Raw genomic sequence first — 24,630 nt, 5'->3', positions numbered from 1 at the left:
TCCAAGCTTTATAATAGCAGTAGTTGTAGCTGTTTTTGAAGTCCATAAAAATGCATCTGTCCGTCAAAAAAAAGTGCTCCACACGGCTCTGGGGGGTTAATAAAGGCATTCTGAAGCGAATCGATGCGTTTGTGTGAGAAAAATATCCATATTTAAAACTTTATAAAGTAAAGTTCTGACTTTCCATGTTATTCACTTTGGCGGTTGTTATCTGGGAATAACATAACGCTGGAATGCGCGATTGACCAATCAGAATCAAGTAGTCCACAGAGCCGTGTAATAACTAATGTTAACAAATGAGACCTCATTGTAAAGTGTTACCGATAAAATGTACACACATGAAGAACAAAATGATTTTGCGCAGTTATGCATGTATTTTCATAAGTAATATACATTTCACTTCTACATTTTCATTTATGCATTTGGCTCATGCTTTCCTTTAAAGTGACTTACACTGCATTTAAGGTATGCAATTTATCGGTTCAAGCATGAAATTGCATAGTCCAAATGTGTATTTAACCTTAAATGTTAACATATTGTTTCAACAACCCAGTGCAAATGTGACTGGTGATCAGACAGCCTTGTAAAGATCCTGCAACTCCACTGAATATGATAAAGCATGAGAGAAAACAGTGGTTTAGGTTTTGTAACTCTTCATAGAAAGGCTATTAGCTCACATGGACAGAATTTTGGAAATGCCTTATAATAGAAAGAAAACACAGCTTACTTGGGGAAAACCCCAAATGAGACAGACTCTGTGGGACTCAAGTCAACCATCGGCATGTATTTTGGGAATGCTCTGTCAGCGATAGTTTTTTTATATGGGACAGAGAAACATGAAGAACTAGGAATGGAGGAATACTTTTGTGCATTGCATTTTGGGAAAGAACTGGCATCTGATACTTGCATGCAGCAATGCTCAATTGAGAAGATGGTTGCTCAAACTCATACCTCTGCATGCGAGCCCCTGGTCACACTCTTCACTATGATGGCCTTGTTCTTCTCTTCGATCTCAAACCCATAGTCTTCCTCTTCAGGATGGATCTGTACAGGGACAAGAGGGTCACTATATCATCACAACGTTCCATATTAGTAGGAGAGTAGGACGTTATTACGTTAAATTTGTAATCAATTCAGCAAGTGACAGCAAGGAACAGATCGTGTTACTTTCAGGACTCAAATTGTGATTTAGTAGTTTGGTGCCATGCTGATAGAGCAGCAGCATTTGTGCAAACGTGTGAACAAGCTAGACATCCTCTAGTCCAAAAGCTGTTTGAGGTGTTAAGTCCGTTCTTCTAAAAATAACTAAACTATACTCTGTTCAAACGTGCCACAGTGCATGAGATCAGCACAGGTGCTAAAGGCATTATCGTGGATGAAAGTTATACTGGCTTTAGGCCATGAGGCAGGATGATCATCTCTGGATCATAACAAGGATATAATGCTCAATTTCACCACAGCTACACATGAGATGGGCTTTTATGTGCTTTTATTATCTAAGAGCTAAAGTAGAACATGTTTACCAGGCCTGTAAACCATTATTTTTTCTGAAAAACTACAATGACATGACATCGGAGAGGGCTGGCTGAGGAGGGTAAATCGAGAAGCTCTTAGCCTCTGAGTCTGAACAGAGAGGAGAGAATGCAAGATTTTCATGCATTTGATGGTCTGGAGAAGGAATCTGTCAATCTAAAAGGGATGAAAGAGTAGTTTGTAAAGGTCAGGGTAATTACTGATGGATAAGGAGGGTCTCAATTGGCAGGGGGGTGAGAAAAAAAAAATCAATGCACTGCTGATGGGCTGTGCTTGAGTGTGTGTAGTAGCATGTGTATGTGTCTATGAATATAGTTTACATTAGTATTGTTGTTACAGAGGTCAGTGTGTTAATGATCTAATTCTGATATAGATACACATATTTTAGCTACACATAAAGTGTTGTGGAACTAAAATCCAACTTTTTACAATGAGAACAGGATCTCAGATGGAGTCTTAAGACTAAATTTACCCTATGAGTAAACCTACATTAAAAACACCTAAAGAGGCAGTCACACTAAAATCACACTGTCACTGACTTCCATTCAAACACATGCAAATTTGGGAGACCGGAAACGCAAGCTCAAGTGAAACATTCTCGGTTTGCATTGGAAATGTATGTTTTACATCAGCTAAATTACATAGTGGTGTGCCACTATACTTGGGCCTGTTGTATTTTTGTTGTACATATGCCCTTCAGGCTCAATTTTTCGTAAATATAACATTATGTATCATCTATACGCAGACAACATTTTTTACTTTTTGGATTTATTACTATACTTAATAAAAACGATTAAATACCTTAAACAAAACTAAAACTAAAAAAAGCACCCTAATTTAAAGTAGAACACATAGCCTGGTTTCACAGACAGGGCTTAGAGTCAGGATTAGGCCTTAGTTCAATAGTTAGTCTGGGACTAGGTTTAAGCCTTGTCTGTGAAACCGTGTTACAGGAAATTGGAGTGGATTGCTTATTTCTACATTTTGGATTTCATTATGATTTGTTATACTTAAAAAAACGAATGAAATAAAACAAAAAAAAGCCCCCCTAATTAAAAGTAAAACACATAGTGATGAACTATCATTTTGCTACAAAAAGATGACATGAATTCCCCAATGGGTAAGATGATCATTCCCCCAATTCAGTAAGTAGCATTGTTAGTTGGTTATCCCTCAACACTGCTCTCCACAGGGGTGAAACCCCTGATGTGTGCGTCGTGTCTTTGTATCTCACCACTAAGGATTTGGCAAGGATGTTCTCGATGAGTTTGAAGTCACTGCGAAGCTGTTTACTCTTGGAGCTCGTACCCTCAGTCTCCTCATCGGCATAGAAGCGGAAAAACTGTGAGTCATCCTTAAATTCGCTTTTCTCCAGAACTGCAAGGCAAGGATAGAAATTAATTTAGCAGAGAATGAAAAAAAAAAACGGTAAAGTTTACTACTTTTATAAACTGGTAAAATACACTTATAACTCAGTGCTGATCATATCTGCTGATGACAAAATGATTTGACAGTATGAAATGGGCCAATTGCATCACCCTTCAGTTCCCGTCAAAACAACTCATGATGTCTGTGGGATTGATGTTTGGGCAAATCTGAGGTGAAGGATGAAGGAAGAGGATTTAATGGGAGGTCTGGTGTGAGCGCGAGTGCACATAATGTGTGTGTGTTTTCAGGAACTTTGTAGGGACGGGCTGTTCTGTCTGTGAAATCCAAGCAAAATATTGTTGAGGATAGTTTTGGAAGTTGAGATCCGACTGCAAAACACTTCTATAACTCTGACAGGAGGCATGTGTCTACGAGCACGTGTATATCATCGGAAAATGTTCTTTTCCATTATTGTGACTACTTCTGTTCCACCAGAGGCCCCAGATGTTGTTCCAACAGCTGTTTACATCTAAAACACACTTATCTTAATCGCTCTCCATTTTACACTACAACCTCTGCCAGACACACTGAGAGTGTGATGTTAAAAAAAAACATAAGTGTGACACGCATATAAATAGTGCTGCACTTAAAGGGTTAGTTCACCCAAAAATGAAAATTCTGTCATTAATTACTTACCCTCATGTCGTTCGACACCCGTAAGACCTCCGTTCATCTTCAGAACACAAATGAAGATATTTTAGTTGAAATCTGATGGCTCTGAAAGGCCTCTATTGGCACAATGGCACGGTTCACTCTCAAGACCCTTAAAAAGTACTAAAGACGTCGTTACAAAGTCCATCTCACTACAGTGGTTCTACAATAACTTTATGGAGTGACGAGAATAGTTTTTGTGCGCAAAAATAACGACTTATATAGTGATGACGATTTCAAAACACGGCATTATGAAGCTTCGAAGCGTTATGAATCAGTGGATCGATTCAGCAGTTTGGATCGCCAAATTTCAGCAGTTTGGCGGTTTGACACGCGATCCGAATCATGATTCGACTCACTGATTCATAACGCTTCGAAGCTTCATGAGGTTGTGTTTTGAAATCGTCATCACTATATAAGTCGTTATTTAGGGTTTTTTTGCGCACAAAAACTATTCTCGTCACTCCATAAAGTTATTGTAGAACCACTGTCGTGAGATGGACTTTGTAACGACGTATTTAGTACTTTTTAAGGGTCTTGAGAGTGAACCGTGCCATTGTGCCAATAGAGGCCTTTCAGAGCCATCAGATTTCAACTAAAATATCTTCATTTGTGTTCTGAAGATGAACGGAGGTCTTACGGGTGTCGAACGACATGAGGGTAAGTAATTAATGACAGAATTTTCATTTTTGGGTGAACTAACCCTTTAATGGACGGATTAATGAATTTGGAAATAAAAAAAAAGATATATATTATAACACTAGGCTGTTAAATTAGCATTATGCAATGGATAGTTCTAGACCTTGATTGTGACCTGCTGAGCCAAATTCGAAGCCGTTGTAAAACACTGTATAAACACATACCTGTGACCTTCATTACAACAGTATTGCTACACACTATATCTGTGTGTTTCTGTGTCTTTGAGTTGCTTGGCAATCATTCTGCTAGACATTGCTGAGAACTAAATTGCTTGGTAGAAGAATTATTTTTTTTTTTATTAATAAATTGTTACATTATTGTTGCTGTGTTTTTACTTTATGAAACCTTGCCAGGTATATGTAGAAACCGTTTTATAAAAGCAATAAGCCCCCTGAAGCCGTGGTTTACAGTGATTTTAGAAAAGCTTCACACTTTGCCTAACAACACCCTTTAGCTGTTATAAAATCACTGTTTATTGTGTTACAACACAGTTTATTGTGGATTATTGCTTTATTTTAAAACAAAACTACTAGATCAATTAATGTTGCATTATATATCCAAGACGGCTTTAGTGTTGCCAGGAGTCAAAACCCTTTCTCTTTCACTCTCTTATACACAAACACTGCCGGGGTTCAAAGCTTTGCCCTAGACACCACGTGTTGCAAACTGAAAAAGACAATGAAAACCGCAAAATCTGAAGTTTATTTTAAAGATGATGCGTGTAACTACTTCAATATACAGCGACAACTATAAGAAAGCCATACGTGGGCTGATACCCCTGAAAAGTATAAACACTGTGTCTCTGTGGCATTATCAAGACATTACTCTGTTTGTTTGAGCATCTCGATCAGCCCCACACAGCAACAATGCACCAACCAATGGCAGCAGTTTTATTTGATGTGGCGAGTGTTCAGGAAATCTAGGTTTAAAATCTTTACTTTTTGCAAATTCCAGTTGGTGCCACTAGAGAGACAGAACCACCGACTTCAACTACCATAGAAATTCATAAATCATAAGAGTTTTTGACAAGCGGATATATTTTTCATTTAAAATGCTTTTATTTGCCCACATTTTATGACACATTATACGGTATAACTGTCTATAGTGTTTAAACGGTGCAGTTCTTGCGAATCTGCTAATATTGCAGCAATAACTGACCCAAAACTGCATCGTGATTATACATGGAAGACTGTCCACTGAAACGTTTCAAGATTTACAGTCAACACATGAACATAAAGACTGACCGTGGTGCATGAAACCAGCATTGCAGAGTCCAACACCGAGGGTCACCGCATCTTCACGGCTTGTGCTGTCACCCTGCAGAAGGAAAACCACAAACAAAGTGACAAAACAATTGAGATGGTGAGCCATGTTAGATGATTTCTGTCTGAAATTAAATGACACAATCGAGCAACTGTGAATATTAGACTGTAAATAATTAGAGAAAAAATTTGAGCAGAAGTAGGATATAAATTGTGTACAGAAACCCAAAAAGAATTAACTGAAAGATGAATAGAAAGTAAAAGAAAGTGTTTGTTATGTTTATATAATAAAGTGGTGTGTGTGTGGGGGGACATTCCATAGGCGTAATGGTTTTTATATCGTACAAACCGTATTTTTTATCCCCTTACACTGCCCCTACCCCTAAACCTACCCATCACAGGAGACTGCACAGTTTACTTTCTGTGAAAAAACCCTTGTTCTGTATGATTTATAAGCATTTTGAAAAGTGAGGACATGGGGAACGTCCTCATATGTCATACCCATGTCATTATACACATTTGTGTCCTGATATTTCACAAAAACATGCCCCTGTGTGTGTGTGTGTGTGTGTGTGTGTGTGTGTGTGTGTGTGTGTGTGTGTGTGTGTGTGTGTGTGTGTGTGTGTGTGTGTGTGTGTGTGTGTGTGTGTGTGTGTGTGTGTGTGTGTGTGTGTGTGTGTGTGTGTGTGTGTGTGTGTGTGTGTGTGTGTGTGGGCATGTTTTTGTGAAATATCAGGACACAAATGTGTATAATGACATGGGTATGACATAGGTATTACAAAAAGAGGGTGAAATATGAGGACGTTCCCCATGTCCTCACTTTTCAAAATGCTTATAAATCACACAGAACAAGTTTTTTTTCACAGAAAGTGAACTGCACAGTCTCCTGTGAGGGCTAGGTTTAGGGGCAGGGGCAGTGTAAGGGGATAGAAAATACGGTTTGTACGGTATAAAAACCATTATGCCTATGGAATGTCCTCACATTTCACAAAAACAAACGTGTGTGTGTGTGTGTGTGTGTGTGTGTGTGTGTGTGTGTGTGTGTGTGTGTGTGTGTGTGTGTGTGTGTGTGTGTGTGTGTGTGTGTGTGTGTGTGTGTGTGTGTGTGTGTGTGTGTGTGTGTGTGTGTGTGTGTGTGTGTGTGTGTGTGTGTGTGTGTGTGTGTGTGTGTGTGTGTGTGTGTGTGTGTGTGTGTGTGTGTGTGTATTCTCACATTACCTGTGACAAAAGCCAGTCCACCAGTTTGCTAGCTGGTATGACAGATTTGAAGGTTTTCAGATGATAGTCTCTGTCTCTGTAGATAAAAAAGATTTTAAATTGAAAATGTTTACAACTGTCCAGATGTAACATCTGACAGTGTGGTTGGCATGCAACACGTCGAATCATATATATATATATATATATATATATACACACACACACATTTTGTGATAAAACCATAGGATAATCCCAGATTTTGATTTCCAATATAGTTGATATAATGACAATGGAAATGTCTCTGATTATCACAATTCAATCATTGTGTTAAAGCAATTATTTATTGATTAAGTGACAAAGGTTACAGGTTTAATCCCTGCTAATGAAGACAAATGATCTGGAAATATCTTCTAGCAAATGAGATCTACTATTACCACTAAGTCCCAAGACCCAGACTGCTCCAGGGTGGTCTGTCCTAGCAATTAGTCTAGTGTAATTAGTGACCTGGACTGTAAGTCACTTAAAAAGATCTGCTAAAGGGCAAGTAACCAACATGTTATGTGTTCATTTTTTGATCTGAGATCAGAGTTGGTCCCAACTGCAGTTCAATGGCCCCTCCTTACTCTTTATGTGAGACATCAAAGGTGATTGGTGACAGAAAAGCAATACGACTCTGCAATCCTCACACACACACACACTTATACACGCACAGAAAATGTGTGCAGCTGGTCAAGGTGAATCCATGAAAGACAAACAAACACATCTCACCATCATGTAAAACAGCTGAAATGAAGACATTGAAATTAAATTTAAAAACTATGTGTATTTGTTTATCAAAATATGGTTCAATTAAATTGGAATCGGATAAATTGCATACATTGGATTTAATTATAAAAGAGATAATAAATAAACTGTAATTGCTATTGTGCATGTGGAAGGAAAAAAGGGTGTTAGCAAAACATATAGTCTGAAACTTGAATACAATTCATGGTAATGCTTTAATGACAGTGAGAATTAAGTAATGGTGTTGTCTGTTGAGTGTAAAGTACGCCAGAGAACATGTGTCACTTACTTGATAACAGGTGTGAAGAGACTGTGGAGGCGACAGTAAAGTCTCACTCCCTGTTGGACACACATAAAACTCATTTAAAACAATTGCACCGACAGCTGCATCTCTATGTATTTCATTTACTGTTGTGCTGTTGGAATCACTTCTTGATTGATTTGTTGACACAATTGTTAAGTGGACCATTATGTAGTCTGGATTTATCTAGATGTACCACATGCACTCAACTCAAGATTCTGTTGACTTCAATCTGTAAACTGACAGGTTTCAAATGACCCAAACTTAGTGAGCCCCCTAGGAATGGAACCTCATAATTGGCTGATTTGAATCGCTTTACACAGGCACAAACAGCATATAAGAGACTTGACTCACAATTTGTTTGAATAGAGCTTAATGTTAGCATGTTCCTAAGCTAATTTCACGATATAATATTCTTAGAAGGATAAACGATACATAGCACACACACAAATTGGATAGAATACAGCATTTTTAATCTTACATTTATAAAAAAAAATGTCCACCATCTGAGCTCACCACAAAAATATATTTATAGGAGAGGTAAATACTGTTTTTATCCAGTATTCTGAAGGAAATACCTTTGAGATAATGTCCTCCATTTCACTTCTGGCTTTATAAGTGCCGTCATCGTAACGGAAGCGATACAACACCTGCTCGTTCTTGAACTGGTGCTTATCTGACACTATGGTAAAAAACACAAACAGACACGCATTTAAATGATGGTTATGTCATGCTTAAATACTGAACTTTCCCTCTAACATAACAAAACTTAGCTTTAACTGAGCTTGTATTTGTTTCTCTCACTTTGCTGCTCATGGTCTCGAGCTGATAAACATGTAGGTGTAGGGTCTGTGATGAATCGAAGTGAGTGAGGGCCATCGCTACACAAAAGCCTGTTTGACCTCTCCTTGAATGCTGCCACCATATTATTGATTGACTGCCTGAGCCCTTATACTTGGATTTATCACTCCAATCCCTTCTGGTGTTTGTCAGTTTTCACTGTCACAATCCCCTGGCTGTAATGTAGAGGTATGATGCTCCCCAAATCTCAGGCAAACACTGCACCTCATGAATTATTCAGAAGAATGTTCTCTACCAGCATTTCATGTCATGTTACTATCCAGACTGATGATCATCTGTAGGAGATCTCAGTGAGTGCTGGCCAACAAGAGATACGTGCCAGATTTGTAAAGTGTAAATCTGTCAAATAGTGATTTTTAACAGCCCAACGTTTGTATAAACAGTTAATGGATTGTGGTTCATTAGCCAAGACTGTATCAAAAATGGACAACAGTTGAATTTGTGATGAAACCAAGAAATACACAAAAACATGTTGATGAAATATATGGGGGTGAATGAGGTTAAAAGAGGAAAAGATAGAGACACAAAAAGAAAACACTGAAAGAAAGAATAATAGATTTGTATTTTTAAAAAAAACAGCATGGAAAACCGTTGCATTTTGGTGATGAAACCAAGCAATGCACAAATACATGTTGATGGAATATATGGGGGTGAATGAGGTTAAAAGAGGAAAAGACAGACACAAAAAGAAAACACTGAGAGAAAGAATAACAGATTTGTATGAAGTAATGAAACTTCCAAATGTACTTTTTGAGTTACCATGGTACAGTGATGGGCCACAAGGGTTGACTACTCCGTTTAATCTAGCTTATTTTTGTAAAAGATTGATATTTTTTGCTTAATTATCCAGTATGTTCACCGATTATCAACAAGCTGTTCATGCAACCAACCAACTGGTCGATTTGGGAAATGTGAGTTTTGCACCTCCCAGGATCAAATGTTATTACCATGGTATTTACTATAGTACTACATTCACATAGTACCTTAAAATACTTCAAAATAATAAATCAAGGTAATACCATAGATCTTTTAAGGGAGAACGTTCTCTTACCATGATGGATGATGCCATTCTCCAGGAGAGCTTGACCCAGGTTGATTCCCTCCTCAGCCTTACTGATCTCTCCACTCTCCAAGAGCCATGAGACAAATTCACTGAGGACACACAACAGTTGTATCAGTCTGCGCATAACACAATACTCCACACATGCTAAAGAAGGGATTTATGAGCCACTAGTCAAAGGTACTTGGGAACTGGGATTCACTCAATCCTTCAGAGTGACTGGTCAAGACTGGTAAAAAGTTCACCAAGGACACAAATCAAGATGATATCAAGCTGCATTCCACTCTCTTAAGGTCTTAAAAGATCAAACACCAAAAGTGGGGTTCACATATTGCTTTAGTTTTGGAAGAAAAAAAAAGGCTCCAAGAAACTTAAAAATGCAATATTTTGGAAATATAAAAAATATATTAGACCTAAACAATTCTATACACTGTATACAGGAGCCATGTGTTAAATTGATCATAAGTTACAGTAAATATATGTATAATGTTATTTAAAATATGCTGTTCTCTTGAACTTTCTATTCATCAAAGAGTCCTGAAAACAACACATCATTGTTTCCACAAAAATATTAAAATGGCAGAGTTTTCAAAATAGACAATGAGAACAAATGTTTCTTATTCATTTCTTAATAAGAAATCAGAATATTAAGAATGATTTCTGAAGGATCACAAGAATCACAATGAAGACTGGAATAATAGCTCCTGAAAATGAATATGTGCGATCACAGAAATTAATATACATTTTAAATTGCAATAATATTTCACAATATTACTGTTTGTGTTTTTACTGTATTTTTATCTAATAACATATACGTATATATACGCACATATACATTCATGCATACACACACATAGTTAGCTACAACGTGACATTAGCTAGTCTACTGCCAAATGAAAATGTCAAGAACTGTAATTAAATTATTAACCGCTTCTGACGAGGGCAGGGGAGGGATTTTTAGCAATTGCATGTCTGAGGTGGTTTAGTGGCGACTCTAATGTTGTGTGTGATTGTATGTGTGATTTCATGCCTGAAATGTGCATGGCTGCTGCGTGAGAAACTGTGAATCCCATTAGATTCAGGGACAGAAATAAGCAATGTGTAAACAGTTATGACGCCTTAAAGGGAATGTGAGATGGGTGTGTGTGTGTGTGTGTGTGTGTGCCCTTGAAATGTTGAACGACAGCAGCGAGGGGAGAGGGGTCGGATGAAAGTATGGGTTAACAGATGGAGCAGAAGGAGAAGAGAAGACGCGGGTGCCAAAGGCACCCCACATTCACCTAGTACAGTAAGACGACGACAAGATTTTCCATTCATGTCTCACCTGACTACACAACTGCTCTGCCCTCTACATCTCCTTCAAATCAGCTGACAAAACGCACAACTTAATGAACTCTTTTAAAATACTTATAAATCATTGCCTTTCACTGTCAATAACTTGACAGGGATACAGATTACTAGATAATACAACTGACGTAGGCCAACCTGGAAGTTTCACATCACCCTGGTTCCATTGACAGAAACCAAATAGGATTTAGACTTTTGGATTATTGCAGAAAATAAGGTCTGTGACTAACGGAAGTGTATGATTCTTACACGTTTAGTACATCATGATCATTTTCACAAATTAACACAACCTAAAAAACACCTTTTTCAAGACAAGTAAAAGCTTTTTTTTAAAAGCACGAGTGTGATATAACCACTGTATTTTATGTTGTAGAATAAAACGTGAAAATATCTTGTGCATGTGCTAATCAGCGACATTTAACCAAAAAAGAAAACTCTTTTCTGTGTTTTTGACACTCTATCGTCCCCATCATAAAATATGGAGACAATTAGCACCGTTATGAATAATAGATATTGTGGATTATGTTGGTGGTAAATGTCAACTTCCTGAAACAAGTTCACATTAAATTTTAAGACTTTTGTACAAAAATTGACATGCTAATGCCCAAGTTGTTTTACAGCTAGAATTTACATTCCGAAAACTATAGGTCAATTATTTAGTCTTCTGGGCCATACATAAATCCGTAAAACAATTTGACTAAGTAAAGACTTTTTGATAATGTTTTATCTCAAGGAATTTTAGATGGTTCACAGCAAATCTTATACGAATCGAACAAATAGTTAGTTTAAAATTAGCCTAGAATTACTTTGAAAGGTTTTTCAATAAATTCAACATGAAGAGGACTGCAGGTCATCCGTTTCCAGAGTCATTAGCAAAAATGTACGTGTAGATCTGAGCAGTGGCCATTGTGTCAAGTTTGTGTTTTTTGCAATTACAATCTCCAACACAAAGTTGAGCAGAAAAATAATGCTACCACAAAAGAGAATATGAACAAATACAAAAAGGTTCTAGCTGCCGCCTTGACCACTCAAAAAAAAAAAAAGAGATGTTTATGTCAATAAAAAGAAAGCAATCACATAATCAAGCCTTTCACACAAAATACAAACAATAAATGTTTATGATGTGGTTATGTGAAGATCTTACAGACTACTTCCAACGCCTTTATGTGCAGCTCTGCAGAGGAAGTTCACAGAGGAGAGGGCAGTCAGGCCCATGAAAGAGAGCAGTGAAATGAAACAGACAGAGAGTCTGCTGTGATTACATAAGTCTCTAATTCAGATTGGCAGGAAAGGGAAGGGGTGGAGGTGGGCGTCCCTGGGGTGAATTAATTAGTGTTTATGTAACTCATTAATATTCTCCACAGCTAACGCACACAGAGCTCTCTTACATGCCGTAGATGTGTGTGAGAATTTTCTTACGCCTGTATTAATATCTGTCCGCTTATGCATGTACTGTATGTGTGAGTGTGGCAGAGAAGGATATAATGAGATTTGCTTATGGGAATAATATATTAAATACCAGCTCAGCAACCACAGAAAATTATTTTGACTTGTCCCTCAGCTTGTAAAATAAATAAATAAATGTATAAATTTACAAAAAAATTACGTACAAAGTCCAGAAATGTAAGACTGTGGGTATAAAATCAGAATTGTGAAGCTTGCATTTCTGTAAAAAGCACTTATATTAATTATTCCATACAAAAATGTATTTGAACTATCATTAATCCCATTTTCACCCCATCATTCAACTTTATCTAAACTGTCCTTTTTTGTATCCATGCAAGTATTTCGCAAAAATGACAGGATTTATCATGGTCATATGGTCACGACATGAGTTGAATAATTGGATAAGCAAATGATTTTATCATACCAGTCATAAATGCAACTTGTTTTTGCAAACTGTTGAAAGAGTCAAAAAATAAATTTTGTGAATATAGAAAGCAGACGCTTTCAATAGGGATTAAGTTGTAAATAACCAGAAACATTCCTATAATGCTTTGGCTATTTCAAGCTTTTTTACCATGCCAATAAAGCTTGAATCTTTAGGACATTGCTGTAAATTTAAATTAATAAATACAATCTCCCTACAAAGCATTTGCAGTACTTCAGAACTTGTGATGTTATAAGCATCAAAATCTCACCATATTTTGAAGTAAATTCTTCAAAATAAATTCTTCAAAATGGAAAGCGACAGCCAGAGATGAGAGGAAGAGCCAGAGTCTGAGCAGTAGCAGAGCGTTTGTCCACATTAACAGCTGAACTGCTCGCCTGTTCTTGGAAGGAGTGGGATTGGGTTCTATTCTGAGAAGGATGCGCAAGCCAGCGAACAACAGAGCCAATCACAGCTGCTTTCACCTGGACCACCGAGGCTGTAACGCATGAATAATTGTGTTCTGAGGGAGCTGCGCAAAATTTATCCAGTCAGGTGTTGACAGGAGAACAACAGCACAGCTGAGGCTGCGAGGCCAGCAACAGTTCGCTTTTTAAGCCACTTCAGCGGAAGTGCTACTTCAATTGTATTTCAACAACAGTCAAAGCTACTTTACAAGATACTGACATAAAGCAGCTGACTACATTGAAGCCGTTTAAGGAGGACAATCGTTTAAAATATACAAATGCACAACATCACATGAAGCGCTGCTGTTTGTAAGCAGCAGTAATTAATCAGACACTATGAAAAAAAAATATGAGTCTCAAACTATGAGTCAGTCAGAGTCATATGCAACTTCAAGAGATAATTTTAAACTTCTCAATGTTTATAACTGAGTTGGAAAAATGGAACAGCAGCATTTAAAAGGATAGTTCACCCAAAAATGAAAATTTTGATTTACTGACCCTCAAGCCATACTAGGTGTAATATGATTTCCTTCTTTCAGACAAACACAATCAGAGTTATATAAAAAATGTCCTGGCTAATCCAAGTATTATAATGGCAGTAAATGGCAGGCCAAAATTTGAAGCCCAAAAAAGTGCATCAATCCATTATAAAAGTAATCCATACGGATCTGGGGAGTTAATAAAAATATTCTAAAGCGAAGCAATGCATTTGTGTAAGAAAAATATCCATATTTAATAGGGGTGTAACGGTACACGTATTCGTACCGAACCGTTTCAGTACAGGGCTTTCAGTTCGGTTTCAATATTTAACAGTCAACAGTCGGCTTGTTTTAAGTGAGGAACACACTTCAATCCTAGTTCCCACTCGAACATATTATGTATGCAGTCCATTTCAACACGAAATGCAAACGATAAATGCCATTTTGACACTCTTTAATGCGACGACTGATCAATGTATAGGCGCGTCAATTCAAGCGGCCGCGGCGCGTGCGAGCGAACGCGATCATCTCTTCCAGAAGAATAAACATGAATTCATATCTTAAGGTATGTTGAGGATACAATACTTGAAACGTATCATATGTCGTGTAATCGCTCAATCAGTGTTTCAACCGCGGAAAGACATCAAACAGCTTGTAAACAATGTCCTGTAGCATTAAATTTAAGTTACCTCAGGCAGTCCTTCAGTGTCCACAGTTGTTAATTCACTAGAGAAATCAACTCTTTCACTAAATATATGCACAATATTAGCCTATATAGCCTATATTATATATATATATAAATAAATAATCAAGTAATATATATATATATATATATATATTAATTCTACTTAACCTCTTAGTGATGTCTTGATTATTTAATGAATGTTTAGATAAACAGGTCATGAAAATGACAGCCACTTTGTATAAATGATTATATTTAAACAACGAATTGGAGAAAAAAAACTAATTTTATAATTAGATTTAGGAGTTAATGCAAAAACTGCCTTATGTGAAGTCTACATGTTTGCACACAATGTGTTATTAGAGTGTTGATTATTATATCTAAACATGAATATCAGCTGAATCTAGGCTCATAGTTTGGGTTCTGTTGTTAATCTTTAATATTATAGTAATAATGTGCAAGTAAGGGCTCCCTATATAGTTAACAGCATTATCCTTAAGAAACTTTTAGTTATAATTGAATTCATTTAAGGTCAGACACAATTTTTTCAGTAAACCACTGTTTAATAAAAAAAATAAATAAAAAGCAATTTTTTAAAACTGCTGTACCGAACCGTGACTTCAAAACCGAGGTACGTACCGAACCGTCAGTTTTGTGTACCGTTACACCCCTAATATTTAACAAATTATTGAGTAAAATATCTAGCTTTCATCAGACCGCCTTCCGTAATCAACTTAAGAAGAAAGTGTGACTGGTGCGACATATGACATCGGATGTAGCGCAAGCATTTTGAACTGCGAGAGGCGTTACACTTTCTTCTTAAATTGAATATTGAAGGAGGTCTGGCGGAATCTAGATATTTTACTTTATAAATTTTAAATATGGTTATTTTTCTTAAACAAACCCATCAAATCGCTTCAGAAGGCCTTTATTAACCCCCTGGAGTCGTATGGATTACTTTTATAATGGATGGATGCACTTTTTTAGGCTTCAAATTTTGGGCTGCAATTTACTGCCATTATAATGCTTGGATTAGCCAGACTATTTATTAATATAACTCTGTATTCGTCTGAAAGAAGAAATGTCATATACACCTAGGATGGCTTGAGGGTAAGTAAATTCATTTTTGATCATTTTCATTTTTGGGTGAACTATCCCTTTAAGATAACTTAAAATACCTTATATAATACCAATGAATCATTGAATTATTGAGATTAAAAATTATTCCGCTATTATATTGAATCCTTTCTTCTTTTTTGTAGGTAAATGCCACTTTTTCTCCAATTGAAATTGAATTGAATGAGAAAGGACAGTTTAGGAGAGTGTGTTGGATTATTAATTTTTTTTCGATATACAGCATTTTGTTGTGCAATATTGTTACTCACTGGCTAAAGCAGCTTGTGACTGTAAAAGCTAAACTATTTTAAAGCACCTGAGCTACTGAAAAATATAGTTAAGTTAGCAGCATCGTTTCTTTGAGTTACTTATTCCCAACACTGCTCAGCAGCAAGGCCCTGCAGATTTATGAACCACTTTAGCTAAAATGAGGCTCATATCTGAATTTTTGCGGCCTTTTAAACTAGATTGCATCAATATAATCGTTTTAAATGGACCACATGAGAGTGTTTTCACTCTCTTATCTCCAAGTCCAGTGCAAAAAGAGAATTTTAATTGGTGTGAGGAATCTCTCCTCTCAACTCCCAAACACACACACACACTGTATTTGGAAGTTTAATGGCGTACATAGCACTCATTGTTCATTCATGGTGTTGAAAGACTGGGTGAGCGAGCGACAGAAAGAAGGAGAGAGAGAGAAAAATGAAGAGAGATACACAGAGAGAAAAAGAGAGAGAGACTGAATGCAGATTTCTCTCTAATGAAGGTTTTTTTTGCTGGGAATGTCTGTGTCCAATGGGGTGCTTGGCAGTGAGCTTGGGAAAGCATTTACAAGCGCTAAGAAAGTGTGTATGTGTGTGCGTATGCATTTTCATTCATACAGGGGCCTCTTGGATTAGGATGACTTGCAAGATATTCAGGAGACAGTCAGATGGTGTAAAAGCAGCCGAGGGAAGGTGTCACACTCAGAGCGGACTGAGCCAATCACCGGCATGGGAACTGACCGGTCAATAAGGGGAACCTATTAGTTTGGACAAGAATCTCTAAAATACATTACATAATGCACAAAACTTACTTTCCCAGGAAGCATTTAGGTACATTGGTGAGTTTCCTGCGTCGATCTTTGATGAGGTGGCGGCTCTTGGTCATCATCATATGGTACAACTTTTCTCCCTTCTCAGCGATCATGACGTAGGCATCACGCTCCATCCCGAGCTTCAAACCTGCCAACCAATGAGATAGAGTCAAGAACCCCTTAATTAGAACCCCTAATAAAAGCAGAAAAATCAACACTTTTTTGAGAATTAAACAGTTTAAAAAATGTTTTGAGATTAAAATGTATTTACATATTTTAACAATAACATTTGTGACCCGTGCTGGCAAAATTAGACGCACTGAGAACATTTTCAAAAATGGGTTATTGTTATTTTCAAATTCTCTATAAAAAAAAAAAAAAAAAAAAAAAGTACTTTATAAGTCGATAAAGTAATTTTTTGTTACTTTATTTTTTTTAAAGTTTTCTGAAGGTTCCAAAACAAAATCACCTAGCAACCATGCCTTAAAATATCTGGTTATAACACCAAACTTGGCACACCCCAAGTCAAAAACAAGTATCTATTGGAAAAATTTCAACTTTTTTCCATGATAGAACAATTGTTTGATTAACAATGAATCAAAAATGTATGCACCTCTTGATGGAAATAAATGTTATATTTCCATCAAGAGGTGCATACATTTTTGGTCAAGATCTTGTATTGCCAGTGCAAGAGTCAATCACTCTGTAAAGTCTCCTCCAGCACATCCCAAAGACTTTCAATGAATTTAAGGTCGGGATTCTTGTGTGAAAATGATTCTTCATGCTCCCTCACAACCATTCTATCACAGTCTGAGCTGATGAATCTCGACATTGTCATCCTGGAATATGGCCATGATGTGTCTTCCTACATGGTTGTTTAAGAAATAAAAAAGCTACATACTCCATCAATTAGGGTTGGAAGAACTGTTGCCAAACATATAACATGCTAGAAACATCATAACCACTGCAATAATGATCCAATCATTGACTCTATCATATGATTGGGACTGCGTGCTATGAAAGGCTGTCTTTGTATGCACGCATCAGATCTGTCAATCGACGCAAGTAAGATAGTTTTTCATGGACAAAGGAAAGGTACTCCTCCCAGAAAACGAGAAAAAGATACTTTTAGATGTTTAATTGCTATTTGGAGCATTGGGATCGCTGGACGAGGGCTTAAATTAACTAATTTTTGTGAAAACTACAAAATCAAAAATTTTCACTTGTTTTGCCTGTAGCTTGAAATTATCTTGTGCGCATTCTGACTCCTTTTGCCAGCACTTTTGCCAGACTTTTATAGATTATTATTTATTATTAGTATTATATACACATTATTATGTAAAATGTATTTATACAAATAAATAATAAAAAACATTTAGGAGCAATAAAATCAATGCGCCTCATTTATGAGACAAGCAAATTGCTTAATTGTTTAATTGTAGAACAATTTTTTTGTAGTAAATGAATTAAATGAATGAATTCAATAAATTAATCAATCAATTAATTAAAAAAAACAAGAATGGATTTATATAATATTTATAAAAATATTTCATGAATTAATAACAAATTTTAACCCTGGTCAAATGCACCTGTAACCCAAGTTAGATGTGCACAAATTTTCATGAAAATATTTTAAAAATGTGACATTTTCTAAATGTGTGCATAAAGATCTTATTTGACATAAGAGGTCTTGAAAAAAAAAACATTTTAATAGCAAATTCTCTGATATTAAAGATGAGGGAGGAACTAGACTTTTATACCGTTCTACTGTAAAATTATAGTTTATTCTTCAAATATTACTTGCTAGCGGTTCCTCTAAATCAGTGTGGGTGTTGCTCTGTCAGTTAATGTTTAGGTGAGGCTGAAAGGAAACACTGGTTTAACTGCTTTTATTATACGGTTTGTGTGTTCACACGTGCACATGCATTCTGCTATTGAGGTATTTCGTTGGGAGAAGAGCCGGCTCACAAAATGGCCATCAGCATTCGACATACAAGCCACACGCGATACACAAAGTAAAATAAATGATGTTAAACTGCAACATGAACGGAGTCAGATAAAAGAAATGGTTACCACACATTACTTAGGGCAGGTCAAACCGAAGATGATGTGGTTAATAAGGTGAGAACAGATGCAGCTATAGATGCAGAGAAATACCTCTACCAGAGAGTTAGCAGTTTCCTGAAGATACCAACACAGCATGCTAAAAACTGTGCAATAGTGCATTGCAGCTCGGCCACCAGTGAAAACAGCCTTGTTTATATTAGCAGAGCAGCCAGCGTCAAGCTGCAACGGAAACAGGACCTTGACACAAAGTAGGTTGCCTAAAAAAAGCACTTCGTCAGTCGTCCGAGGCTTTTTGTTTGTTGCCTTAAGCAAAGAAAACCTAAAACATTCAGGTTTTTACTGTACATTTAAACAAAAGGTGATGTTAGAGAGAGTATCAATGGGATTGCAGCTGATGGAAGAGGTGGGGCATGCTCAGATGTGGCGGCAGCTGGCATGGCTCTCATTCAGAGCTCTTTACTGTGTCTGAGACCCCAGAGAGAGGGAAGCCACCGGCAGCTGCAACTCTCGCTCACAAAGAGTTTTTTGAGGAGGTGTTCGTGGCAGCTGTACGAGGCTCCAAATCAATCAAGTCTCAGCAAAGAGGCAACACATCATTAAAAATGCCTCCTCAAAAATGACCCTACTGAAGCATAATTTCCACCTTGGCATCTGAAAGTCTGATGCTGAATGGCAATTTCAGAAATGAGCAAACTCATTTCAAACCCCAAATGCACCTGTTTTTGCCGTCATTTTGAACCGCCGATTTTAATCAGTGCACACTAACATGAAATGGATGCATGTAAGCATAACATCTTGGAATATTCGCTTGCTTTTTGAGCTAAAAATTTATTTAATTTGCATAATTAAACAATTTATTTAAAATGTATATTTAAAATGAAAAATTCTTAGAAATGTGGGCGTTTACTCTTAAAATTAACTAAAAAATCTTAGAAAAGGAAAAAGTAATTCAGAAAGCATCTTAACCCTTAAAAGAGGTCTTAAGGTCAGATTTGTTAGGAGCACGGACGAGGACTTTTAAGAGGCTTAAGAGTTTCTTTAGCAGCGGAGAAAATGGCAGAAAGACGAAGAGGGAGAAGAAATGTGTAGCAGACAATGGATGACAGTGACTTAATAAGACGCTATAGATTAGATCATGTTTGTTGCATTAAACCCAACTTTCAAACCACCAATTAAATAGACATGCCAGCAATCAGTGGAATTGGAAAGAGTGGAACAACGTTTATAATTCTAAGCCAATCAAATACCTTATAGAAAATTAACAGCATGGTAAATAAAAGGATTTATATCCACTGAAAAAAATTATTTGTTGAATTTACTAAAAAATTTTATCGTAAGTGGTCGCAATCAATTTATTTTATCTCAATTTAAACAAAAACACATGCAATTCCCATAAAACGAATTCATTTTTTAAAATTAAAATAAAAAAACTACATTTAAATTATTTAAACGAGCACAAATTAATTATGCTTAATTTAATCGGGCCATAATAATTTTTTTCAGTGTACATATATATAATGTGTGTGTGTGTGTGTGAGTGAGAGAGAACGGTAAAATAGGACAATTTGCGCTTGTAATTTCAAAGTGAAGGCTTAGAATAGACCCCATACTTAAAAGCGCTCATTTTTTCCCCTTTTTGGACAACCAACCAATCACAGTCTTCAAAAGACTGTGTCATACGTAGCAACGGGGTCAGCCCCGCCTCTTCACTAAGATAAAAGTTTTTGTATTTTCCTTGCTCAGAGTTGCTCTCAGATCGGTCCCGAATAGCTCTTAAGCTAAGACTCCTACGTAAAAGTGTTTAAGCTACATTAGGAGTTTTCTGAGAGGACTCTTAGAATCTTTATGGATACGGGCCCAAATGACCAGAATTTCTAAATCGGATGTACGTCAAACCAAGTATTAATCGAAATGTGTAATTCAATGACATCTTTGAGTTGTATAGAGAAACGAGGGGGCGCTCGGACGGTCAGAGAGGTGTGACTGATGTGGCACCTGTTGGAATGGGCTCCGATTTCAAACGTTGGAAACCTGATACGCTCCATAAAACTTCTGCTTTCATCTGGCATCGCAGCATAAAGTGATGTCTCGCTCTACCGCCAACTTGCAACGCATTATAATACTTTGGCTGAGGACTTTGCCGTGGACACTGGTAAGCTGATCCTACGGACTAATACTTCACGCTGAAACATAAGAGCCGTGATAAGAATGGGCTCTGTGGTATAATTTGAGGTTTTACTGCTATGATCATGTGACCTAACAATCAGAACAACTCTGTAGTAAAACACATCACACAAGCATCAAAAGAAGAGATAATAAGAACAGGTGTCCAGCAGTGGACAGGTGTTGCATATCGCAACAGAACAAAAGGAAAAAAAACACATAAAAACATACTAGGTAGGTGCAACAAATTGCTGGATGCTAAAATACAAAGCACAGTGGAAATGGGGTCATTCTTATTCATTAGGCGGTGTAAATATTTGCTTTACAATAATTTATTCTTTATAATAATTAATCTATACTTAATTAATAATTATTCTTTACTAAACATTGTGACTAGTACTGGCATTTGATTAATTATTTTGCAAATAATTTCAAATAATTATCTAGATTCTAAATCATTTCAAATCATTTTCAAAATTATTTTATAATAATATCAATTTAATTGAATGTTTTAATTATAACATTATTACAATAAATATTGAACAATTTAACAATTAACAGTTAAATTGACAGTCTAATGCAGTTGCATCATGTATCCTAAATTTGGTAAGGATTTAATTTGATTGATTTGATTAAATTTTGAGTGATGATTGTTTAAAAAAAATAAACTGAACAATTTAAAGGGATAGTTCACCCAAAAATCACTTACTCAAAATTCCTTTCTTCTGCTGAACACAAGTTGATGGAAAAAAATACAATGGAAATCAATCGGGTCCATCAAATGTTTGGTTACCCATATTCTTCTAAATATCTTCCATGTTCAGAAGAACAGAGAAATTCATACAGGTTTGGAACAACTTGAGGGAGAGTAAATGATGACAGAATTTTCATTTTTGGGTGAACTGTCCCTTTAAATGCACAGAAACACACGAAAAAAAGTACACTTTGCATTTTTTGAATATTTTACATTAAACGTGCTATTTCAAGATTTTACGTTGCATACTCAACAATGACAAACCAGAGTAAATCTACTCACTCTCTCTCTGTTCACGTTCCTTTAAAATGGCGTCTAGCCATTTCTGCTTGTCTTCAGCGTTCTTGGCCATGCACACAAACCACTTGTTTTTGGCCGTGTTGTGAATCTTCCAGCCATTGGTCACTGTGTAGTTGTTACTGTGATAGTCCGCTAGAAAGACAATGAAAAACATGAACATGAAATACAACAAAACAGGTTGAACAATATTCATAAGCACACCAATTCAAAAACAAAATCACACAAACATTAAATGTACAAGGCAACTATTAGGTGCATACAAACAAGTACATTCATTTGTTAAAAGCTGTTCACTGAGATCTAAATAAACCAGATCATCTATCAAAATAATTTACGCCTTCAAATGAACCTTAAAAAAAATGTAGAGGTTTCATTTTGTCAGCCTATTACCAAGGTTAAAAGGTTTCTCTCTACTATTACTAAATGAGTTACTGACCCAAACACAAATGCTGACAAAGATAATCCAATATTCTTCAACAATCTAGAAGCATTAATAAATGTAAAAAGGTTAAACTAACCCATTAGAGTGAGGAATCGTTAAAGATGCACTTCAGCATCTCTCCCACCATTAAACCAAATCCTGACATAGAGCATGCGTATGAGTGAGGGGTTCAGACTGTTACTCATAGTCCAATTTTAACCCAGATTTGACAGCAGGTGAATAATATGGAGAAATGAATGAGGTATGGAATAGGTAATGAGCAGTGGTTAATGTTGAGGTAGTATAAATAGATTTCAGAGCACTGAGAGGATTTGACAAAGGCTTTTAGCTCATATAAAACTGGAGAGAATTTATGAGTAATCGTATTTGGCACATAAGTCTGGCTCTGTAATAAACACCACCTAAGCATTATCTGATTGCTTTCCAATTAAAACAATAGCTCAGTCAAAACAACCAGATCAAATTGCCATGCTTTAAATGTGAGAGCGATGAAGAAACATGGAGTAATGTGAAAATACGGACGGGATGTGTCCCAGAGTTGCCGCAAATAATGTGCCATTTTATAATGGTTTCAAATGTGAATGATTCAATAAGAACTCTAACTCTCTTCAATAAGAGTTCAGTTACATAATGTGGGGCTGCTTTTGAACTTATTTTGGACTTCTTTTATTGTCATTCGTTTGTTATAAATAATCTTTTTTTTTTTTCAATCAAGTTCCAAATAATCCTGAGAAAATTTGTAAAATATCTAATATGGATTATCCAAAAATAATATTTAATATTCATTCATTCACTTTCCTGCCGCTTTTCCAAGATTAGGTTGCGAAAATGTAATATTTTATTGTATGTTTGCATGCATGCATGCATGCATGTATGTATGTATGTATGTATGTATGTATGTATGCAAGTATGCATGTATGCATTTATGTATTGTATGCATGTACTTTATTTCATTTTTTGCTGGAAATTCACATAACTGTATATAAAATGTAAAAAAAAAAAAAAAAAAAAAAAATGTTTTATAAAATATGCATTTATTTTAAAATTTTACATCCAATTTATGTGACGTTCCAGCAAAAATATTGACTGGGATATAAAATTACTCATAGCATAATATAACATTCTAGTCATAACACACCCACCACTTCCGACCTGTATTCATCACTACGGCAGTGGCTCAGTGGTTCATGTAGGTTGTCTACAAACCGGAAGGTTGGTGGTTCGATCCCCGGTTCCACCTGACCAAGTGTCGAGGTGTCCATGAGCAAGACACCTAACCCCAGCTGCTCCCGACGAGCTGGATGGCGCCTTGCATGGCAGACACCGCCGTCGGTGTATGAATGAGTGTGTGAATGGGTGAATGTGAGGCAAAAAATGTAAAGCGCTTTGGATGGCCGTAGGTCTGTTAAAAAAGCGCTATATAAATGCAGTCCGTTTACCATTTACTACACTTCCTTGAAATATCCCTTGAAACATCACTATAAACATAAAACTGCAACAATTAGGATAAATATCTGAATTTCAAACACATTATCTTCAGTCTTCATCCACAACATTCGAGTCGTTTTATCTGTAACCTTATCCAATAAGGCAAAACACATGAGCTAAATGATACATTGACACAGATGTGGAGCATCATGTGACACAAGCCCTGATAAACATGACACTGAGAGGACTGAAACACAAAGCACGTCTCACATTGGCTGTATCAACTGATGGCACGTGTGGTTTAGGCTGGTACTGTGACAACCCTACGGCTTGTTTTTCAGAAAGGATGTTTTACTTTGTGGCTCAGAGAGAAAGAGAGAGAAGTTGCACTTCCACCCTGCTACTTAAGGTGTGGTGAAAGACTAAGAGCAAAAGGTGAGAAGAGCAGTCGTTACTTCCCATGAGAGTTGAATTTCATGCTCGGCCCGACAGCTGACCGCCCCCTCGGCGGTCAGCTCAACAGAGGTGCTAAATGCGAAGCGCTCAATTCTAAGAAGCTCTGCGTGATCTTATCTTTAGGCCACAGTGGCACTAATTTCTACTGCATAAACTGAAGTTCCCTTTAAGTGGTTTTGTTTGTTGCTTGTGATGTTCATAAGCATCAC

General features: G+C 36.6%; 1 protein-coding gene across 1 annotated transcript in view; it reads right to left on the bottom strand.

The window, feature by feature from the left end:
* prex1 (phosphatidylinositol-3,4,5-trisphosphate-dependent Rac exchange factor 1) overlaps positions 1-24,630 on the bottom strand; it is an 88,072-nt gene that overhangs the window by 24,555 nt on the left and 38,887 nt on the right. The window contains exons 9-17 of the mRNA XM_079828131.1: positions 22,078-22,227; positions 16,812-16,959; positions 9,767-9,867; positions 8,433-8,536; positions 7,843-7,892; positions 6,792-6,867; positions 5,556-5,628; positions 2,768-2,910; positions 952-1,044 (exon numbers count right to left, since the gene is read on the bottom strand). Coding sequence (XP_079684257.1) covers positions 952-1,044; positions 2,768-2,910; positions 5,556-5,628; positions 6,792-6,867; positions 7,843-7,892; positions 8,433-8,536; positions 9,767-9,867; positions 16,812-16,959; positions 22,078-22,227 — 938 coding nt within the window. The remainder of the gene's footprint in view (positions 1-951; positions 1,045-2,767; positions 2,911-5,555; positions 5,629-6,791; positions 6,868-7,842; positions 7,893-8,432; positions 8,537-9,766; positions 9,868-16,811; positions 16,960-22,077; positions 22,228-24,630) is intronic.

This window comes from Gobio gobio, assembly GCF_949357685.1.
Source record: "Gobio gobio genome assembly, chromosome: 10".
Lineage (NCBI taxonomy): Eukaryota > Metazoa > Chordata > Actinopteri > Cypriniformes > Gobionidae > Gobio > Gobio gobio.
This window is presented reverse-complemented; position numbering and strand designations above follow the sequence as displayed.